Source organism: Brienomyrus brachyistius, chromosome 3, assembly GCF_023856365.1.
Source record: "Brienomyrus brachyistius isolate T26 chromosome 3, BBRACH_0.4, whole genome shotgun sequence".
Classification (NCBI taxonomy): domain Eukaryota; kingdom Metazoa; phylum Chordata; class Actinopteri; order Osteoglossiformes; family Mormyridae; genus Brienomyrus; species Brienomyrus brachyistius.
In genome coordinates, this window is record NC_064535.1 from 4514772 (window position 1) to 4537204 (window position 22433).

Sequence of the window (22433 nt, forward strand, 5' to 3'; positions counted from 1 at the left end):
GGAGTGCAAGGGATTGTTGGAGGAGAGCAAGGCAATGGAGGAGGAGGAGAGCAAGGCTTTGACTTTGACAATGGAGGAGGAGTGCAAGGGATTGGAGGAGGAGTACAAGGCAAGGAAGAAAATGATGCAAGATGAGGAAGCCAGTAATGGACGAGACAGTCAATATGTTCTATGTTCAATCAGTACTACTTAACTATGTATATACTTGTAAATAAAGCATTTAAAACGAAGAAGAGACAGGTGTTTTCAATTGAATGTGAGTAGGTGATGTTAAATGTCAGGAATATTCCAAATGTCTATTACGCGTTGCCGATAGGGGCCATATGGTTTGGGTGATAAGGGTTGCCTTTAAACGTTAATAGAATGAAAATACGTTACATGTATTTACGTTGTAATTTTAATTACGTTTTTAAGGAATAAAACATAACGGGATGAATGTAAGGTACACGTCCAGCGGGGACCCGTCCGGCCGCAGCCATGTGTTAGGAGTAGGCACAAGCGCCACGGCGTATTTTAAAAGAAAGCACCAAAATGTTTACAACTTTAGCGGTATTTATCAGTGTTAGGTTGAAGAAAGCATTTGAACAGCAAACCTTTAGAAGAAATAGGCCAGAAGGCGAAATGACCGAGTCCCAGAGTTCGGCCATAATCGGCAGGTCTGTGAACGCGGTCCAAATGATAGACACCAGCGGAGCGCCTATTTCAAATAAAAAACGTTATGGTTATAGGGGTTTAAGTAATGAAGCATTTTTCTGCCAATGTGAATAATAAAGTAAAACGCTCTAAGCATTTCAACAAGAATCAAGGAATAACGCGGTAAATTCTTGTTTAAGTGAGCGCGTGCGCTTTCCTCTCTGGCTCGCTCTCATGTAGCGCATGCGCGTAGAGCCACATGGTATTTTCTTCAAAGAGCCGACACTCTTGCGTTAATTTATTTAAACAAGAATTAACTGGGTTATTCCTTGATTCTTTTTTTTTTCTTTTAAAATACCGCTAAAGTTTCTTTAGAACATGTCGGTGCTTTCTTGTGGTGCCCAAAGCACAGAATACCCACACTGCTCTCTGACCACGCTGCCTCCTGGTAAGGGCAGTAGGAACCCCTAATGTTCCTTCTGTAACGTGGCTAAGTTCGAACCCTCCCCGCAAAGGGACAATAACAAAGAGGCACGTAAAAATAAAATGCAATCCACTTTATTACAAATATCTAAAATCAATCAATTAAGAATGAAGAAAATACAGCTCAACTCTAGTGAGTTAGTGTGACGGCTATGCTGTAACAACGCGAGACCTCGACGAGAATCACGGCAATATTGAACATGGCGGTGCGCAGCTGACTGCACAAAGTTTATCAATCGGATTCTTCTTACGCCAATTTATCTCTAGACAACCTTAAAGGTAATCAAATAAATTTTAGTTGTATCCGTAAAAAAAAAAAAAACTTTAGCATCCTGGAGCACAGTGAAATTCTGAACAGTTTAGAAAAATTTCTAGATGAGTGCTTCGACAGAATTGCTATGGGGAAATCGGCAGTGTTGTGCATGAACGAGTTCAAAAGAACGTGTTCATTGAACACGTTCATATTTCAGTGAACTTTGAACTGAACGCAACTTATTAGTAAATCAAGAACTTGAACGTGAATTTTATGTGTGATGAACGGCGTAGACGTCGTTCACTGTTAGAATGCAATTAAACATCGGGATTTATTTTCACCTGATGAGTCGAGTGACAAGGTCGACTCACACATTTAAACAGCATGTTGCGTTGTCACTCAAGCACTAGCGAAGGGCTCCTCCGCTCTAAAAATAAAATGCACAGGCTGACTCTCGCTCAGCGCTTGTGTGCAGTGCATCTTGGGTAATGTAGTGTGAAGCCAAGGACAGTCGAATCTAATGTCTTTAGCTTCACACTACGTTTCCCATAATGCACACACACACACATCTCAAAGGGCACAGCCTTGGCAACGCATGAGCGCGAAGCGAACTGCTGCAGCAGTAACCATGGCAAGCGCAGAGGAGGAAAGCTCAACCACCAGTGGAGCTGGCACAGAAAACACGGATGATGCTGGCTGTAACTTTGACAACTTACGGGCATTTTACACACTGTCTCACAGAGACTCTGACGGTAAAAACCTAACCTTTCTGTGCAAGCTTTGTCCACCTGCGCTGAAAAAACAAGTTAGAACATCAATGACCTCATTTTCCAATTTGAAAAGACACGTTGAGTTGAAGCATTCGTCCAGCGTGAAAGCATATACGCAAGCCCTTCAAGGTCATAGGGGGAAGGGCAAAACCCCCAGCCAAAGTCCCCAAACGACTCAAGTCACACTGCCTGCTGCCTTCAGGGGTATAATCTCCCAGCAACAGGTAGACAGATTAATAATAGACTACATTGTTGGAGATTTACAGCCACTGAGTAAGGTTGAAAAACCCTCCTTCATAAAACTAGTAACTGGTTTGCAACCAGGCAGACATGTGCCCTCAAGAAGACAGGTGCAGGGACTACTGAATAAGGAATTCATTGAGGTTATCAGTAATTTAAAAGCTGAACTTGCTGAGCTTGACTTTGTATGCACAACAGCTGACTGCTGGTCAGCTGTCAACAAAGGATTCATGGGCATCACAATTCATTGGCTTGATAAAAATGATGTGTCACTCAGGAGATCAGCAGCCCTTGCTCTGTGGAATAGGGTGAAAAGGAGTGCGAAAGCCTCAGATTTTGTTGAGGAAAAGCTAAAGATTGGCTTTGTCACTCCGAACGACACACGTTGGAATTCTATGTTCCTCTCAATGCAGCGCCAGGCTCACATAGCCACCTTGACTCCCCAGACCAGCAATCTAACAGTGCCATTGGATGCCACTCCTGAGTATGACAGACTCCTTCTGCACACCATCTGTGATGAGTTTGGGCTTCGTCGATTCACTCCAGAGGAAATAGACTTCAACAAGTTTGTGAGTGTGATGGGTCCCTTGGCATGTGCTCTGAACATCCTTCAGGGGGAAAAAAACACATTCCTCGGCTACCTGGCTCCTACCATTGTGCAATTGAAAAATGATTTGGATGGTCTGTTGGATGAGAGTTCACCGTTGTCTATCTCTTTAGTTAAGGACAGAGTCACACCACCGAGCAGGAACTGGATCAAGATCAAGATTTTATTAATTATTTCAGAAATGAATGGGCAACGTATTTGGATAACAGTGATCTAGCAGAAGTCTCACCATGTGTCAAATGATAAGCATGGCCGTCTGACTCGGAAGGCAGGACACTGGGGCTGAATGGCTGTTTGCTGCCAGTACTGGCGCTGAATGTCATCCTCTGGGTATTTTTGTAAAATTCTGGAGAACTTGATTGCAAATCCCTAAATATGCCCTGTAAAATCCTGATGTTTGTATCTTTTCATTGTTATATTCCTATCTCACCTCCATTAAATCTTATAATAGTATAAAAACAAAATATTTTATGTAAATGCAGGCAAAATGCAGTAAAAGCACAATCATTCATAAATAAAAAACAAGCTAATTTATACTTGTTTAAGGCTAAATATTAATAGTCTTACCAGAAAAAAACACTCGGGGTCTTGGATAAAAAGCTTTTCACTGTTCGAAAAGAATTCCATTTTTTTAATCTTGCATTTGTGTTACTACATCCTCGAGCTGAAGAATGAAAAGTTGAGATTTTTTGTCAGCCAGTTTACTCTTGAAACACTTCTGATGTCCTAATAAATGGGCAGTTTATTTAGCATTTCTCAAACGTACTGAAGCACACAATTCATATTCTTGTCTTGGTTCTGTTGCAGTGCCTTACCTTTCTGTAGACAGGCATATTGGGAGATTCATCTGAAGCACCACTGTTGCTCTGGCCAAAAGTGTTTGTGCGTGCCATAGTGAAATATGCTGAATAGCTCTGCTACTGTCAAACACTCTGGAATTTATGGCTCTGTGTCCTGAAAGAGAATTCACTGACTTTAATGCAGTTTCATTATTGTTATTGCCACTACAAATATTAGAGCTTTATCAAATGCATTATGGTGATGAGGTGATTATTATGGATGATGCTCCCTGTAACAATAACAGCAGTAACAACAACAAAAGTCATCATCATCATTATTAATATCATTTATTTATTTATTGCCCCATGGATAAGCTAGTGGAAGAGGTGGATGGAACAATTGTTTATTATTATTAATAATTATGAAGCTTATGTATATATCTTTTTCATCAGTTACAAAAATGATGGCTAGATTCTCAAATCAAATAATCTTAGACCGCCATCTAGTGGACATATTAAGATATGCCCAGGGGCAAGTTCTACATGAAGTAGTTAAAAAAAAGTACTGAAAAAAGTATTTCCCAATGCTGCAGTCAGAACCATAATTATTTGGACAAAGTTTTTCAATTTTTTAAGTTCCGTACATTACCACAATACATTTTAAAAGAAACAACAAAGAAACATCTCGTGGCCAAAAGTAGGTACTGCAATTTCGGGAAGAAATCATTTAATTGTTTTAAAACTGAAGTATTCAAATTTTGCCACAAGACGGCAATATAAAGAGTACGAAAAAAATGAAATTGCAATACCTACATTTGAGTTTGACTTGGCCCAATGTATTTTTAATACAAATAATTACCACACAAAGCTGATAGTACACCGTGGGAAAATAATTTTAATATTTTCTTGCTCCCATCTCGTGGCCAAAAGTAGGTACTGCAATTTCTGCATCTACCCAACTGTATCTCATTTCTTCCTGTTCTATGCTATATGTATGTATATACATACACACGATGATAGATAGATAGATAGATAGATAGATAGATAATCCTCGGTCACATATTTGTGCTTTTTTGGGTCTGTAATGTTCATATTAATTCATAGTTTTTGCCTCCACATTTGCCTCTCCTCTCTGATCCTGCTCATCTCAGTAAAACTAAGTATTTTCCTCACCATATCAGTAGAATATGTAATGCAGTTATATTAGTATAAGTGTCTTTTTGCAAAATGTATAATAAAGAATTGCGACAGATGCACAGCCCCACAGAGCTTGTCATTTTTCTTAAAACACAGACTGCATCTCAGCACGGTGTCGCACCTAAGGGGACAAAGGAATTCCTTCCTCAATCAGTCTTGTTAGTAAATGATTCCATGCTCCTGCATTAAATATTAGCAGTCTACCCTGACCTGATTCCGACATCTCCTCTTCTGATTGCCCGTGGATAAGCAGTTATGGAAGACTGATCAATCGGCGTGGGGTCATCAGATCCAGTAGATGCACTGAGAGTAGATTTGACTGTGTGCATCCTTCATAAGAAACTTCTCTTCCTTCGAATCAGAGGAGTGGGCCCAGTACTCGAACTAAACCATTATATCGGGTTAATAACCCTGTCCTGGGTTATTCCCTGATTTGTAGCTTCCAGGATTAGGCTCTGGATCCTGCATAGGAGGAGTGGATATAGAAGATGGATGGATGGTCTACTGCTATGGCCACCTGCAGCTTTGCAGTCACCCAGTAATCCAGTCACTACTGAAGTGTAGTGTCACAAACACATCACTGCTCCCTCTGCAAATACTGATTCATACAAGCTCTTGGGACGCAGAATTACACGGATGTCCAGGCCTGGTGTGACCATCACAAGTTTTTTTAGCGTGACTTTGTGTCTCCTTCCCGTGTCCCTTAGTGTCACAGCAGAAAGTCACAGTGTCCGTCTGCAGACATAGATCACACCTGTGCCTGCACAGCTGGAGGGCACGTACAGTGCACCTTGGGGGCCTGGTGCTGTAAACATATCACCTTTAGAGAAGAAGGATATAGACCAAAAAAGGAAGAAACCCTTCAACGATGAGAAACAGGGAAGAGCCAGGCTGGAGTTTGCAAAAAACGTGTATTTTACACAGGCTCATACCCATAACCCATAACCAAAAACAAATTACCACAGTGCTTACAATGGTTATTACCATAATACACTAACATAATGCATAATTGTACCATTTCGCCTTAACATTGATAGGTTCAGCTATACCCACAACAATACATTACATTAGCAACAATTCGTATTAGAGGGAATGATTGGACGGGAAATAAACGCAAAAATCTTTCCGAGGTATACAACGGAACACTCGTCAGCGATAATTATAACAGTACCCAAGCTAGGTCACGTTAACCTACCCGCGCAATTAAGTAAACTAAATTAGTACAGCGGCACTTATCACTTATAATCAATAAACTTAGTACTTACATTCGTCAGTGACGCATACATAAAAACCAGGGACTGTATTTACTGCCAGGAACAACTAAACTAACCATACATAAACTGCAGCTCGCCGACGTGCTGCCAATTCCTTCAGGCTCTCCCGCGCGCTCTCGTCTCGCATGCACCCACAGTCCTTTGCACATGCGAAGATGGGATTCAGAGGGACCTACCATTTGCAACTGAACAGTGCAGCATTAAAACAGCTCAAAATCCATCCATCCATCCATCCATCTTCCAAACCGCTCATCCAACTGGGTCGCGGGACAGCTCAAAATAAGGGGCAAAAATACAGGCAATAAGATTAATCCAAAATGGATTTTTCTCCTACTTACTGAAATACTCAGTTCTGTAAAAGTTCTCTTCCACTCATGAAAACACATGAAAAACACTGCATTCCATCCATCCATCCATCCATCCATCCATTTTCTGAATCCATTTGTCCAATACAGGGGTGTGTGTGTCCAGAATCTATCCAGAAAGCTCTGCCTACAATGCAGGGAAAGTACAGACGCTGCTAAACCTTACCAAATGTTTTATCTCACCTCCATTAAATGTACCCAAACACTGATACCCAACCCCATACCCCTCCTTGCTGTGACCCATCACCTGGCGGCTGGTTCTTTGGTTAAAAACTGGCCTCCACTACCATTGCTAATTAGAATCATCTCACTTACGTATATAAAAGTTGTGAAGAGCCAACAGGATTCAAAGCCTCTTACACCTCAGGATGAATCGGAAGTCATCGGTCACGTGATATTGCATAAACTTAGCAAGCCCCGATTCCCAGCTTGAAGTCGCTGGGCCACACTTTGAGGAGGCGATCTCCAGAATCTGGGTATTAACTGTCTCATCACTAAGTTCAGCACCTTTCACAATATAGCACAGCATGGCCACGGTCAGAAAATGTGAGCCTGTCCTCCTCCTGAGTAAAGTAAAGCTCACTACGCTCTGTGAGCACAGGAACGGCCCGGCAATGTTTGGTAGGTTTCTGCATTGTTTGCAAGTACAGAATATTATCTGCGCCTAAACTAATTAAGGTAAATATGGAAATTCATACAATATATGCTGCAGAATATGAGCTGAATAAAGCATATTGAAAATGCAAAGAATTAAAAAAAATTGAACCACTGACCAAATATGGCACCTACAGCTGTTTTTCAAATAGAATTCTAGAACAGATTGTTACCGTGACAACACTGATGTCATCATTCTGAAGGTATAAATTGAGCTGTAGGCACCAGTACCACTTCAAAACAAACTAGACATTGACGGTGACGCATCTCAAGATGAAGTGGTGTTTCCTTAACTGTATTAGGCCGCCAGCGGTACTAAACGACGCTGGGGAAGGTACAGAAACAGAGGAGGAAAGAAAAGGGAAGGACAAAGGAGGAAAGAAAAAGAAATCCTGGCTGAAGAAGTATTTTGCAAAAAAAGGGAAAGGAAGAAAGGCAATGGAGGAGAGCCAGGCAGTGGTGGTGGAGGAGGAGGAGAGCCAGGCAGTGGTGGTGGAGGAGGAGGAGAGCCAGGCAGTGGTGGTGGTGGAGGAAAGCCAGGCAGTGATGGTGGAGGAGGAGGAGAGCCAGGCAGTGATGGTGGAGGAGGAGGAGAGCCAGGCAGTGGTGGTGGTGGTGGAGGAGAGCCAGGCAGTGATGGTGGAGGAGGAGGAGGAGAGCCAGGCGGTGGAGGAGGAGGAGGAGAGCCAGGCAGTGGTGGTGGAGGAGGAGAGCCAGGCAGTGGTGGTGGAGGAGGAGGAGAGCCAGGCAGTGGTGGTGGAGGAGGAGGAGAGCCAGGCAGTGGTGATGGTGGAGGAGGATAGCCAGGTGTTGGAGGAAGAGAGCCAGGCAATGGCGGAGGAGTGCAAGGCAATAGAGGAGGAGTGCAAGGGATTGGTGGAGGAGTTCAATGGATTGTTGGAGGAGTGCAGGGCAATGATGGAGAAGAGAAAGGCAATGATGGAGGAGGAGAGCAAGGCAATGATGGAGGAGGAGAGAAAGGCAATGATGGAGGAGTACAAGGCGATGGAGGAGGGGTACAAGGCAATGGAGGAGAAGTACAAGGGATTGGTGGAGGAGAAGTACAAGGGATTGGTGGAGGAGAGCAAGGCAATGGAGGAGGAGGAGAGAAAGGCAATGGCGGCGGAGAGCCAGGCAATGGCAGAGAAGTGTAAGGCAATGGCGGAGAAGTGTAAGGCAATGGCAGAGGAGAGCCAGGCAATGGCGGAGGAGTGCAAGGCAATGGCGGAGGAGTGCAAGGGATTGTTGGAGGAGAGCAAGGCAATGGAGGAGGAGGAGAGCAAGGCTTTGACTTTGACAATGGAGGAGGAGTGCAAGGGATTGGAGGAGGAGTACAAGGCAAGGAAGAAAATGATGCAAGATGAGGAAGCCAGTAATGGACGAGACAGTCAATATGTTCTATGTTCAATCAGTACTACTTAACTATGTATATACTTGTAAATAAAGCATTTAAAACGAAGAAGAGACAGGTGTTTTCAATTGAATGTGAGTAGGTGATGTTAAATGTCAGGAATATTCCAAATGTCTATTACGCGTTGCCGATAGGGGCCATATGGTTTGGGTGATAAGGGTTGCCTTTAAACGTTAATAGAATGAAAATACGTTACATGTATTTACGTTGTAATTTTAATTACGTTTTTAAGGAATAAAACATAACGGGATGAATGTAAGGTACACGTCCAGCGGGGACCCGTCCGGCCGCAGCCATGTGTTAGGAGTAGGCACAAGCGCCACGGCGTATTTTAAAAGAAAGCACCAAAATGTTTACAACTTTAGCGGTATTTATCAGTGTTAGGTTGAAGAAAGCATTTGAACAGCAAACCTTTAGAAGAAATAGGCCAGAAGGCGAAATGACCGAGTCCCAGAGTTCGGCCATAATCGGCAGGTCTGTGAACGCGGTCCAAATGATAGACACCAGCGGAGCGCCTATTTCAAATAAAAAACGTTATGGTTATAGGGGTTTAAGTAATGAAGCATTTTTCTGCCAATGTGAATAATAAAGTAAAACGCTCTAAGCATTTCAACAAGAATCAAGGAATAACGCGGTAAATTCTTGTTTAAGTGAGCGCGTGCGCTTTCCTCTCTGGCTCGCTCTCATGTAGCGCATGTGCGTAGAGCCACATGGTATTTTCTTCAAAGAGCCGACACTCTTGCGTTAATTTATTTAAACAAGAATTAACTGGGTTATTCCTTGATTCTTTTTTTTTCTTTTAAAATACCGCTAAAGTTTCTTTAGAACATGTCGGTGCTTTCTTGTGGTGCCCAAAGCACAGAATACCCACACTGCTCTCTGACCACGCTGCCTCCTGGTAAGGGCAGTAGGAACCCCTAATGTTCCTTCTGTAACGTGGCTAAGTTCGAACCCTCCCCGCAAAGGGACAATAACAAAGAGGCACGTAAAAATAAAATGCAATCCACTTTATTACAAATATCTAAAATCAATCAATTAAGAATGAAGAAAATACAGCTCAACTCTAGTGAGTTAGTGTGACGGCTATGCTGTAACAACGCGAGAGCTCGACGAGAATCACGGCAATATTGAACATGGCGGTGCGCAGCTGACTGCACAAAGTTTATCAATCGGATTCTTCTTACGCCAATTTATCTCTAGACAACCTTAAAGGTAATCAAATAAATTTTAGTTGTATCCGTAAAAAAAAAAAAAAAAAAAAAAAACTTTAGCATCCTGGAGCACAGTGAAATTCTGAACAGTTTAGAAAAATTTCTAGATGAGTGCTTCGACAGAATTGCTATGGGGAAATCAGCAGTGTTGTGCATGAACGAGTTCAAAAGAACGCGTTCATTGAACACGTTCATATTTCAGTGAACTTTGAACTGAACGCAACTTATTAGTAAATCAAGAACTTGAACGTGAATTTTATGTGTGATGAACGGCGTAGACGTCGTTCACTGTTAGAATGCAATTAAACATCGGGATTTATTTTCACCTGATGAGTCGAGTGACAAGGTCGACTCACACATTTAAACAGCATGTTGCGTTGTCACTCAAGCACTAGCGAAGGGCTCCTCCGCTCTAAAAATAAAATGCACAGGCTGACTCTCGCTCAGCGCTTGTGTGCAGTGCATCTTGGGTAATGTAGTGTGAAGCCAAGGACAGTCGAATCTAATGTCTTTAGCTTCACACTACGTTTCCCATAATGCACACACACACACATCTCAAAGGGCACAGCCTTGGCAACGCATGAGCGCGAAGCGAACTGCTGCAGCAGTAACCATGGCAAGCGCAGAGGAGGAAAGCTCAACCACCAGTGGAGCTGGCACAGAAAACACGGATGATGCTGGCTGTAACTTTGACAACTTACGGGCATTTTACACACTGTCTCACAGAGACTCTGACGGTAAAAACCTAACCTTTCTGTGCAAGCTTTGTCCACCTGCGCTGAAAAAACAAGTTAGAACATCAATGACCTCATTTTCCAATTTGAAAAGACACGTTGAGTTGAAGCATTCGTCCAGCGTGAAAGCATATACGCAAGCCCTTCAAGGTCATAGGGGGAAGGGCAAAACCCCCAGCCAAAGTCCCCAAACGACTCAAGTCACACTGCCTGCTGCCTTCAGGGGTATAATCTCCCAGCAACAGGTAGACAGATTAATAATAGACTACATTGTTGGAGATTTACAGCCACTGAGTAAGGTTGAAAAACCCTCCTTCATAAAACTAGTAACTGGTTTGCAACCAGGCAGACATGTGCCCTCAAGAAGACAGGTGCAGGGACTACTGAATAAGGAATTCATTGAGGTTATCAGTAATTTAAAAGCTGAACTTGCTGAGCTTGACTTTGTATGCACAACAGCTGACTGCTGGTCAGCTGTCAACAAAGGATTCATGGGCATCACAATTCATTGGCTTGATAAAAATGATGTGTCACTCAGGAGATCAGCAGCCCTTGCTCTGTGGAATAGGGTGAAAAGGAGTGCGAAAGCCTCAGATTTTGTTGAGGAAAAGCTAAAGATTGGCTTTGTCACTCCGAACGACACACGTTGGAATTCTATGTTCCTCTCAATGCAGCGCCTGGCTCACATAGCCACCTTGACTCCCCAGACCAGCAATCTAACAGTGCCATTGGATGCCACTCCTGAGTATGACAGACTCCTTCTGCACACCATCTGTGATGAGTTTGGGCTTCGTCGATTCACTCCAGAGGAAATAGACTTCAACAAGTTTGTGAGTGTGATGGGTCCCTTGGCATGTGCTCTGAACATCCTTCAGGGGGAAAAAAACACATTCCTCGGCTACCTGGCTCCTACCATTGTGCAATTGAAAAATGGTTTGGATGGTCTGTTGGATGAGAGTTCACCGTTGTCTATCTCTTTAGTTAAGGACAGAGTCACACCACCGAGCAGGAACTGGATCAAGATCAAGATTTTATTAATTATTTCAGAAATGAATGGGCAACGTATTTGGATAACAGTGATCTAGCAGAAGTCTCACCATGTGTCAAATGATAAGCATGGCCGTCTGACTCGGAAGGCAGGACACTGGGGCTGAATGGCTGTTTGCTGCCAGTACTGGCGCTGAATGTCATCCTCTGGGTATTTTTGTAAAATTCTGGAGAACTTGATTGCAAATCCCTAAATATGCCCTGTAAAATCCTGATGTTTGTATCTTTTCATTGTTATATTCCTATCTCACCTCCATTAAATCTTATAATAGTATAAAAACTAAATATTTTATGTAAATGCAGGCAAAATGCAGTAAAAGCACAATCATTCATAAATAAAAAACAAGCTAATTTATACTTGTTTAAGGCTAAATATTAATAGTCTTACCAGAAAAAAACACTCGGGGTCTTGGATAAAAAGCTTTTCACTGTTCGAAAAGAATTCCATTTTTTTAATCTTGCATTTGTGTTACTACATCCTCGAGCTGAAGAATGAAAAGTTGAGATTTTTTGTCAGCCAGTTTACTCTTGAAACACTTCTGATGTCCTAATAAATGGGCAGTTTATTTAGCATTTCTCAAACGTACTGAAGCACACAATTCATATTCTTGTCTTGGTTCTGTTGCAGTGCCTTACCTTTCTGTAGACAGGCATATTGGGAGATTCATCTGAAGCACCACTGTTGCTCTGGCCAAAAGTGTTTGTGCGTGCCATAGTGAAATATGCTGAATAGCTCTGCTACTGTCAAACACTCTGGAATTTATGGCTCTGTGTCCTGAAAGAGAATTCACTGACTTTAATGCAGTTTCATTATTGTTATTGCCACTACAAATATTAGAGCTTTATCAAATGCATTATGGTGATGAGGTGATTATTATGGATGATGCTCCCTGTAACAATAACAGCAGTAACAACAACAAAAGTCATCATCATCATTATTAATATCATTTATTTATTTATTGCCCCATGGATAAGCTAGTGGAAGAGGTGGATGGAACAATTGTTTATTATTATTAATAATTATGAAGCTTATGTATATATCTTTTTCATCAGTTACAAAAATGATGGCTAGATTCTCAAATCAAATAATCTTAGACCGCCATCTAGTGGACATATTAAGATATGCCCAGGGGCAAGTTCTACATGAAGTAGTTAAAAAAAAGTACTGAAAAAAGTATTTCCCAATGCTGCAGTCAGAACCATAATTATTTGGACAGAGACAAAGTTTTTCAATTTTTTAAGTTCCGTACATTACCACAATACATTTTAAAAGAAACAACAAAGAAACATCTCGTGGCCAAAAGTAGGTACTGCAATTTCGGGAAGAAATCATTTAATTGTTTTAAAACTGAAGTATTCAAATTTTGCCACAAGACGGCAATATAAAGAGTACGAAAAAAATGAAATTGCAATACCTACATTTGAGTTTGACTTGGCCCAATGTATTTTTAATACAAATAATTACCACACAAAGCTGATAGTACACCGTGGGAAAATAATTTTAATATTTTCTTGCTCCCATCTCGTGGCCAAAAGTAGGTACTGCAATTTCTGCATCTACCCAACTGTATCTCATTTCTTCCTGTTCTATGCTATATGTATGTATATACATACACACGATGATAGATAGATAGATAGATAGATAGATAGATAGATAGATAGATAATCCTCGGTCACATATTTGTGCTTTTTTGGGTCTGTAATGTTCATATTAATTCATAGTTTTTGCCTCCACATTTGCCTCTCCTCTCTGATCCTGCTCATCTCAGTAAAACTAAGTATTTTCCTCACCATATCAGTAGAATATGTAATGCAGTTATATTAGTATAAGTGTCTTTTTGCAAAATGTATAATAAAGAATTGCGACAGATGCACAGCCCCACAGAGCTTGTCATTTTTCTTAAAACACAGACTGCATCTCAGCACGGTGTCGCACCTAAGGGGACAAAGGAATTCCTTCCTCAATCAGTCTTGTTAGTAAATGATTCCATGCTCCTGCATTAAATATTAGCAGTCTACCCTGACCTGATTCCGACATCTCCTCTTCTGATTGCCCGTGGATAAGCAGTTATGGAAGACTGATCAATCGGCGTGGGGTCATCAGATCCAGTAGATGCACTGAGAGTAGATTTGACTGTGTGCATCCTTCATAAGAAACTTCTCTTCCTTCGAATCAGAGGAGTGGGCCCAGTACTCGAACTAAACCATTATATCGGGTTAATAACCCTGTCCTGGGTTATTCCCTGATTTGTAGCTTCCAGGATTAGGCTCTGGATCCTGCATAGGAGGAGTGGATATAGAAGATGGATGGATGGTCTACTGCTATGGCCACCTGCAGCTTTGCAGTCACCCAGTAATCCAGTCACTACTGAAGTGTAGTGTCACAAACACATCACTGCTCCCTCTGCAAATACTGATTCATACAAGCTCTTGGGACGCAGAATTACACGGATGTCCAGGCCTGGTGTGACCATCACAAGTTTTTTTAGCGTGACTTTGTGTCTCCTTCCCGTGTCCCTTAGTGTCACAGCAGAAAGTCACAGTGTCCGTCTGCAGACATAGATCACACCTGTGCCTGCACAGCTGGAGGGCACGTACAGTGCACCTTGGGGGCCTGGTGCTGTAAACATATTACCTTTAGAGAAGAAGGATATAGACCAAAAAAGGAAGAAACCCTTCAACGATGAGAAACAGGGAAGAGCCAGGCTGGAGTTTGCAAAAAACGTGTATTTTACACAGGCTCATACCCATAACCCATAACCAAAAACAAATTACCACAGTGCTTACAATGGTTATTACCATAATACACTAACATAATGCATAATTGTACCATTTCGCCTTAACATTGATAGGTTCAGCTATACCCACAACAATACATTACATTAGCAACAATTCGTATTAGAGGGAATGATTGGACGGGAAATAAACGCAAAAATCTTTCCGAGGTATACAACGGAACACTCGTCAGCGATAATTATAACAGTACCCAAGCTAGGTCACGTTAACCTACCCGCGCAATTAAGTAAACTAAATTAGTACAGCGGCACTTATCACTTATAATCAATAAACTTAGTACTTACATTCGTCAGTGACGCATACATAAAAACCAGGGACTGTATTTACTGCCAGGAACAACTAAACTAACCATACATAAACTGCAGCTCGCCGACGTGCTGCCAATTCCTTCAGGCTCTCCCGCGCGCTCTCGTCTCGCATGCACCCACAGTCCTTTGCACATGCGAAGATGGGATTCAGAGGGACCTACCATTTGCAACTGAACAGTGCAGCATTAAAACAGCTCAAAATCCATCCATCCATCCATCTTCCAAACCGCTCATCCAACTGGGTCGCGGGACAGCTCAAAATAAGGGGCAAAAATACAGGCAATAAGATTAATCCAAAATGGATTTTTCTCCTACTTACTGAAATACTCAGTTCTGTAAAAGTTCTCTTCCACTCATGAAAACACATGAAAAACACTGCATTCCATCCATCCATCCATCCATCCATTTTCTGAATCCATTTGTCCAATACAGGGGTGTGTGTGTCCAGAATCTATCCAGAAAGCTCTGCCTACAATGCAGGGACAGTACAGACGCTGCTAAACCTTACCAAATGTTTTATCTCACCTCCATTAAATGTACCCAAACACTGATACCCAACCCCATACCCCTCCTTGCTGTGACCCATCACCTGGCGGCTGGTTCTTTGGTTAAAAACTGGCCTCCACTACCATTGCTAATTAGAATCATCTCACTTACGTATATAAAAGTTGTGAAGAGCCAACAGGATTCAAAGCCTCTTACACCTCAGGATGAATCGGAAGTCATCGGTCACGTGATATTGCATAAACTTAGCAAGCCCCGATTCCCAGCTTGAAGTCGCTGGGCCACACTTTGAGGAGGCGATCTCCAGAATCTGGGTATTAACTGTCTCATCACTAAGTTCAGCACCTTTCACAATATAGCACAGCATGGCCACGGTCAGAAAATGTGAGCCTGTCCTCCTCCTGAGTAAAGTAAAGCTCACTACGCTCTGTGAGCACAGGAACGGCCCGGCAATGTTTGGTAGGTTTCTGCATTGTTTGCAAGTACAGAATATTATCTGCGCCTAAACTAATTAAGGTAAATATGGAAATTCATACAATATATGCTGCAGAATATGAGCTGAATAAAGCATATTGAAAATGCAAAGAATTAAAAAAAATTGAACCACTGACCAAATATGGCACCTACAGCTGTTTTTCAAATAGAATTCTAGAACAGATTGTTACCGTGACAACACTGATGTCATCATTCTGAAGGTATAAATTGAGCTGTAGGCACCAGTACCACTTCAAAACAAACTAGACATTGACGGTGACGCATCTCAAGATGAAGTGGTGTTTCCTTAACTGTATTAGGCCGCCAGCGGTACTAAACGACGCTGGGGAAGGTACAGAAACAGAGGAGGAAAGAAAAGGGAAGGACAAAGGAGGAAAGAAAAAGAAATCCTGGCTGAAGAAGTATTTTGCAAAAAAAGGGAAAGGAAGAAAGGCAATGGAGGAGAGCCAGGCAGTGGTGGTGGAGGAGGAGGAGAGCCAGGCAGTGGTGGTGGAGGAGGAGGAGAGCCAGGCAGTGGTGGTGGTGGAGGAAAGCCAGGCAGTGATGGTGGAGGAGGAGGAGAGCCAGGCAGTGATGGTGGAGGAGGAGGAGAGCCAGGCAGTGGTGGTGGTGGTGGAGGAGAGCCAGGCAGTGATGGTGGAGGAGGAGGAGGAGAGCCAGGCAGTGGTGGTGGAGGAGGAGAGCCAGGCAGTGGTGGTGGAGGAGGAGGAGAGCCAGGCAGTGGTGGTGGAGGAGGAGGAGAGCCAGGCAGTGGTGATGGTGGAGGAGGATAGCCAGGTGTTGGAGGAAGAGAGCCAGGCAATGGCGGAGGAGTGCAAGGCAATAGAGGAGGAGTGCAAGGGATTGGTGGAGGAGTTCAATGGATTGTTGGAGGAGTGCAGGGCAATGATGGAGAAGAGAAAGGCAATGATGGAGGAGGAGAGCAAGGCAATGATGGAGGAGGAGAGAAAGGCAATGATGGAGGAGTACAAGGCGATGGAGGAGGGGTACAAGGCAATGGAGGAGAAGTACAAGGGATTGGTGGAGGAGAAGTACAAGGGATTGGTGGAGGAGAGCAAGGCAATGGAGGAGGAGGAGAGAAAGGCAATGGCGGCGGAGAGCCAGGAAATGGCAGAGAAGTGTAAGGCAATGGCGGAGAAGTGTAAGGCAATGGCAGAGGAGAGCCAGGCAATGGCGGAGGAGTGCAAGGCAATGGCGGAGGAGTGCAAGGGATTGTTGGAGGAGAGCAAGGCAATGGAGGAGGAGGAGAGCAAGGCTTTGACTTTGACAATGGAGGAGGAGTGCAAGGGATTGGAGGAGGAGTACAAGGCAAGGAAGAAAATGATGCAAGATGAGGAAGCCAGTAATGGACGAGACAGTCAATATGTTCTATGTTTAATCAGTACTACTTAACTATGTATATACTTGTAAATAAAGCATTTAAAACGAAGAAGAGACAGGTGTTTTCAATTGAATGTGAGTAGGTGATGTTAAATGTCAGGAATATTCCAAATGTCTATTACGCGTTGCCGATAGGGGCCATATGGTTTGGGTGATAAGGGTTGCCTTTAAACGTTAATAGAATGAAAATACGTTACATGTATTTACGTTGTAATTTTAATTACGTTTTTAAGGAATAAAACATAACGGGATGAATGTAAGGTACACGTCCAGCGGGGACCCGTCCGGCCGCAGCCATGTGTTAGGAGTAGGCACAAGCGCCACGGCGTATTTTAAAAGAAAGCACCAAAATGTTTAAAACTTTAGCGGTATTTATCAGTGTTAGGTTGAAGAAAGCATTTGAACAGCAAACCTTTAGAAGAAATAGGCCAGAAGGCGAAATGACCGAGTCCCAGAGTTCGGCCATAATCGGCAGGTCTGTGAACGCGGTCCAAATGATAGACACCAGCGGAGCGCCTATTTCAAATAAAAAACGTTATGGTTATAGGGGTTTAAGTAATGAAGCATTTTTCTGCCAATGTGAATAATAAAGTAAAACGCTCTAAGCATTTCAACAAGAATCAAGGAATAACGCGGTAAATTCTTGTTTAAGTGAGCGCGTGCGCTTTCCTCTCTGGCTCGCTCTCATGTAGCGCATGCGCGTAGAGCCACATGGTATTTTCTTCAAAGAGCCGACACTCTTGCGTTAATTTATTTAAACAAGAATTAACTGGGTTATTCCTTGATTCTTTTTTGTTCTTTTAAAATACCGCTAAAGTTTCTTTAGAACATGTCGGTGCTTTCTTGTGGTGCCCAAAGCACAGAATACCCACACTGCTCTCTGACCACGCTGCCTCCTGGTAAGGGCAGTAGGAACCCCTAATGTTCCTTCTGTAACGTGGCTAAGTTCGAACCCTCCCCGCAAAGGGACAATAACAAAGAGGCACGTAAAAATAAAATGCAATCCACTTTATTACAAATATCTAAAATCAATCAATTAAGAATGAAGAAAATACAGCTCAACTCTAGTGAGTTAGTGTGACGGCTATGCTGTAACAACGCGAGACCTCGACGAGAATCACGGCAATATTGAACATGGCGGTGCGCAGTTGACTGCACAAATTTTATCAATCGGATTCTTCTTACGCCAATTTATCTCTAGACAACCTTAAAGGTAATCAAATAAATTTTAGTTGTATCCGTAAAAAAAAAAAAAAAAAAAAAACTTTAGCATCCTGGAGCACAGTGAAATTCTGAACAGTTTAGAAACATTTCTAGATGAGTGCTTCGACAGAATTGCTATGGGGAAATCAGCAGTGTTGTGCATGAACGAGTTCAAAAGAACGCGTTCATTGAACACGTTCATATTTCAGTGAACTTTGAACTGAACGCAACTTATTAGTAAATCAAGAACTTGAACGTGAATTTTATGTGTGATGAACGGCGTAGACGTCGTTCACTGTTAGAATGCAATTAAACATCGGGATTTATTTTCACCTGATGAGTCGAGTGACAAGGTCGACTCACACATTTAAACAGCATGTTGCGTTGTCACTCAAGCACTAGCGAAGGGCTCCTCCGCTCTAAAAATAAAATGCACAGGCTGACTCTCGCTCAGCGCTTGTGTGCAGTGCATCTTGGGTAATGTAGTGTGAAGCCAAGGACAGTCGAATCTAATGTCTTTAGCTTCACACTACGTTTCCCATAATGCACACACACACACATCTCAAAGGGCACAGCCTTGGCAACGCATGAGCGCGAAGCGAACTGCTGCAGCAGTAACCATGGCAAGCGCAGAGGAGGAAAGCTCAACCACCAGTGGAGCTGGCACAGAAAACACGGATGATGCTGGCTGTAACTTTGACAACTTACGGGCATTTTACACACTGTCTCACAGAGACTCTGACGGTAAAAACCTAACCTTTCTGTGCAAGCTTTGTCCACCTGCGCTGAAAAAACAAGTTAGAACATCAATGACCTCATTTTCCAATTTGAAAAGACACGTTGAGTTGAAGCATTCGTCCAGCGTATACGCAAGCCCTTCAAGGTCATAGGGGGAAGGGCAAAACCCCCAGCCAAAGTCCCCAAACGACTCAAGTCACACTGCCTGCTGCCTTCAGGGGTATAATCTCCCAGCAACAGGTAGACAGATTAATAATAGACTACATTGTTGGAGATTTACAGCCACTGAGTAAGGTTGAAAAACCCTCCTTCATAAAACTAGTAACTGGTTTGCAACCAGGCAGACATGTGCCCTCAAGAAGACAGGTGCAGGGACTACTGAATAAGGAATTCATTGAGGTTATCAGTAATTTAAAAGCTGAACTTGCTGAGCTTGACTTTGTATGCACAACAGCTGACTGCTGGTCAGCTGTCAACAAAGGATTCATGGGCATCACAATTCATTGGCTTGATAAAAATGATGTGTCACTCAGGAGATCAGCAGCCCTTGCTCTGTGGAATAGGGTGAAAAGGAGTGCGAAAGCCTCAGATTTTGTTGAGGAAAAGCTAAAGATTGGCTTTGTCACTCCGAACGACACACGTTGGAATTCTATGTTCCTCTCAATGCAGCGCCTGGCTCACATAGCCACCTTGACTCCCCAGACCAGCAATCTAACAGTGCCATTGGATGCCACTCCTGAGTATGACAGACTCCTTCTGCACACCATCTGTGATGAGTTTGGGCTTCGTCGATTCACTCCAGAGGAAATAGACTTCAACAAGTTTGTGAGTGTGATGGGTCCCTTGGCATGTGCTCTGAACATCCTTCAGGGGGAAAAAAACACATTCCTCGGCTACCTGGCTCCTACCATTGTGCAATTGAAAAATGGTTTGGATGGTCTGTTGGATGAGAGTTCACCGTTGTCTATCTCTTTAGTTAAGGACAGAGTCACACCACCGAGCAGGAACTGGATCAAGATCAAGATTTTATTAATTATTTCAGAAATGAATGGGCAACGTATTTGGATAACAGTGATCTAGCAGAAGTCTCACCATGTGTCAAATGATAAGCATGGCCGTCTGACTCGGAAGGCAGGACACTGGGGCTGAATGGCTGTTTGCTGCCAGTACTGGCGCTGAATGTCATCCTCTGGGTATTTTTGTAAAATTCTGGAGAACTTGATTGCAAATCCCTAAATATGCCCTGTAAAATCCTGATGTTTGTATCTTTTCATTGTTATATTCCTATCTCACCTCCATTAAATCTTATAATAGTATAAAAACAAAATATTTTATGTAAATGCAGGCAAAATGCAGTAAAAGCACAATCATTCATAAATAAAAAACAAGCTAATTTATACTTGTTTAAGGCTAAATATTAATAGTCTTACCAGAAAAAAACACTCGGGGTCTTGGATAAAAAGCTTTTCACTGTTCGAAAAGAATTCCATTTTTTTAATCTTGCATTTGTGTTACTACATCCTCGAGCTGAAGAATGAAAAGTTGAGATTTTTTGTCAGCCAGTTTACTCTTGAAACACTTCTGATGTCCTAATAAATGGGCAGTTTATTTAGCATTTCTCAAACGTACTGAAGCACACAATTCATATTCTTGTCTTGGTTCTGTTGCAGTGCCTTACCTTTCTGTAGACAGGCATATTGGGAGATTCATCTGAAGCACCACTGTTGCTCTGGCCAAAAGTGTTTGTGCGTGCCATAGTGAAATATGCTGAATAGCTCTGCTACTGTCAAACACTCTGGAATTTATGGCTCTGTGTCCTGAAAGAGAATTCACTGACTTTAATGCAGTTTCATTATTGTTATTGCCACTACAAATATTAGAGCTTTATCAAATGCATTATGGTGATGAGGTGATTATTATGGATGATGCTCCCTGTAACAATAACAGCAGTAACAACAACAAAAGTCATCATCATCATTATTAATATCATTTATTTATTTATTGCCCCATGGATAAGCTAGTGGAAGAGGTGGATGGAACAATTGTTTATTATTATTAATAATTATGAAGCTTATGTATATATCTTTTTCATCAGTTGCAAAAATGATGGCTAGATTCTCAAATCAAATAATCTTAGACCGCCATCTAGTGGACATATTAAGATATGCCCAGGGGCAAGTTCTACATGAAGTAGTTAAAAAAAAGTACTGAAAAAAGTATTTCCCAATGCTGCAGTCAGAACCATAATTATTTGGACAGAGACAAAGTTTTTCAATTTTTTAAGTTCCGTACATTACCACAATACATTTTAAAAGAAACAACAAAGAAACATCTCGTGGCCAAAAGTAGGTACTGCAATTTCGGGAAGAAATCATTTAATTGTTTTAAAACTGAAGTATTCAAATTTTGCCACAAGACGGCAATATAAAGAGTACGAAAAAAATGAAATTGCAATACCTACATTTGAGTTTGACTTGGCCCAATGTATTTTTAATACAAATAATTACCACACAAAGCTGATAGTACACCGTGGGAAAATAATTTTTATATTTTCTTGCTCCCATCTCGTGGCCAAAAGTAGGTACTGCAATTTCTGCATCTACCCAACTGTATCTCATTTCTTCCTGTTCTATGCTATATGTATGTATATACATACACACGATGATAGATAGATAGATAGATAGATAGATAGATAATCCTCGGTCACATATTTGTGCTTTTTTGGGTCTGTAATGTTCAGATTAATTAATAGTTTTTGCCTCCACATTTGCCTCTCCTCTCTGATCCTGCTCATCTCAGTAAAACTAAGTATTTTCCTCACCATATCAGTAGAATATGTAATGCAGTTATATTAGTATAAGTGTCTTTTTGCAAAATGTATAATAAAGAATTGCGACAGATGCACAGCCCCACAGAGCTTGTCATTTTTCTTAAAACACAGACTGCATCTCAGCACGGTGTCGCACCTAAGGGGACAAAGGAATTCCTTCCTCAATCAGTCTTGTTAGTAAATGATTCCATGCTCCTGCATTAAATATTAGCAGTCTACCCTGACCTGATTCCGACATCTCCTCTTCTGATTGCCCGTGGATAAGCAGTTATGGAAGACTGATCAATCGGCGTGGGGTCATCAGATCCAGTAGATGCACTGAGAGTAGATTTGACTGTGTGCATCCTTCATAAGAAACTTCTCTTCCTTCGAATCAGAGGAGTGGGCCCAGTACTCGAACTAAACCATTATATCGGGTTAATAACCCTGTCCTGGGTTATTCCCTGATTTGTAGCTTCCAGGATTAGGCTCTGGATCCTGCATAGGAGGAGTGGATATAGAAGATGGATGGATGGTCTACT

The 22433-nt window shown here is 42.2% G+C and overlaps 2 protein-coding genes across 24 annotated transcripts in view; one reads left to right on the forward strand and one right to left on the reverse strand.

The window, feature by feature from the left end:
- Positions 1–22433, reverse strand: part of LOC125738091 (solute carrier family 22 member 7-like) — a 187250-nt gene that overhangs the window by 123299 nt on the left and 41518 nt on the right. Inside the window, exon 11 of one of the 20 annotated variants that reach the window (XR_007396706.1) lies at positions 3800–3940. The exons of 14 other annotated variants lie outside the window; for them this stretch is intronic. Coding sequence is in view for 3 of the 6 variants with exons in the window: in XM_049006676.1 (XP_048862633.1) it covers positions 3910–3940 (31 nt within the window). In the remaining 3 variants the exon portion in view is untranslated. Of the gene's footprint in view, positions 1–3799; positions 3941–12289; positions 12434–20755; positions 20900–22433 lie in introns of those variants that run through there. 5 more of the 20 variants (XM_049006676.1, XR_007396707.1, XM_049006678.1 and 2 more) reach the window with 5 other exon arrangements.
- The window catches only part of LOC125738092 (involucrin-like), a 60395-nt gene that overhangs the window by 17740 nt on the left and 20222 nt on the right, over positions 1–22433 (forward strand). Inside the window, exon 1 of one of the 4 annotated variants that reach the window (XM_049006686.1) lies at positions 7796–7870. The exons of 2 other annotated variants lie outside the window; for them this stretch is intronic. In XM_049006686.1, the coding sequence (XP_048862643.1) occupies positions 7802–7870 (69 nt within the window). In that variant the 5' untranslated portion in view covers positions 7796–7801. Of the gene's footprint in view, positions 1–7795; positions 7871–16014; positions 16374–22433 lie in introns of those variants that run through there. One more of the 4 variants, XM_049006684.1, reaches the window with a different exon arrangement.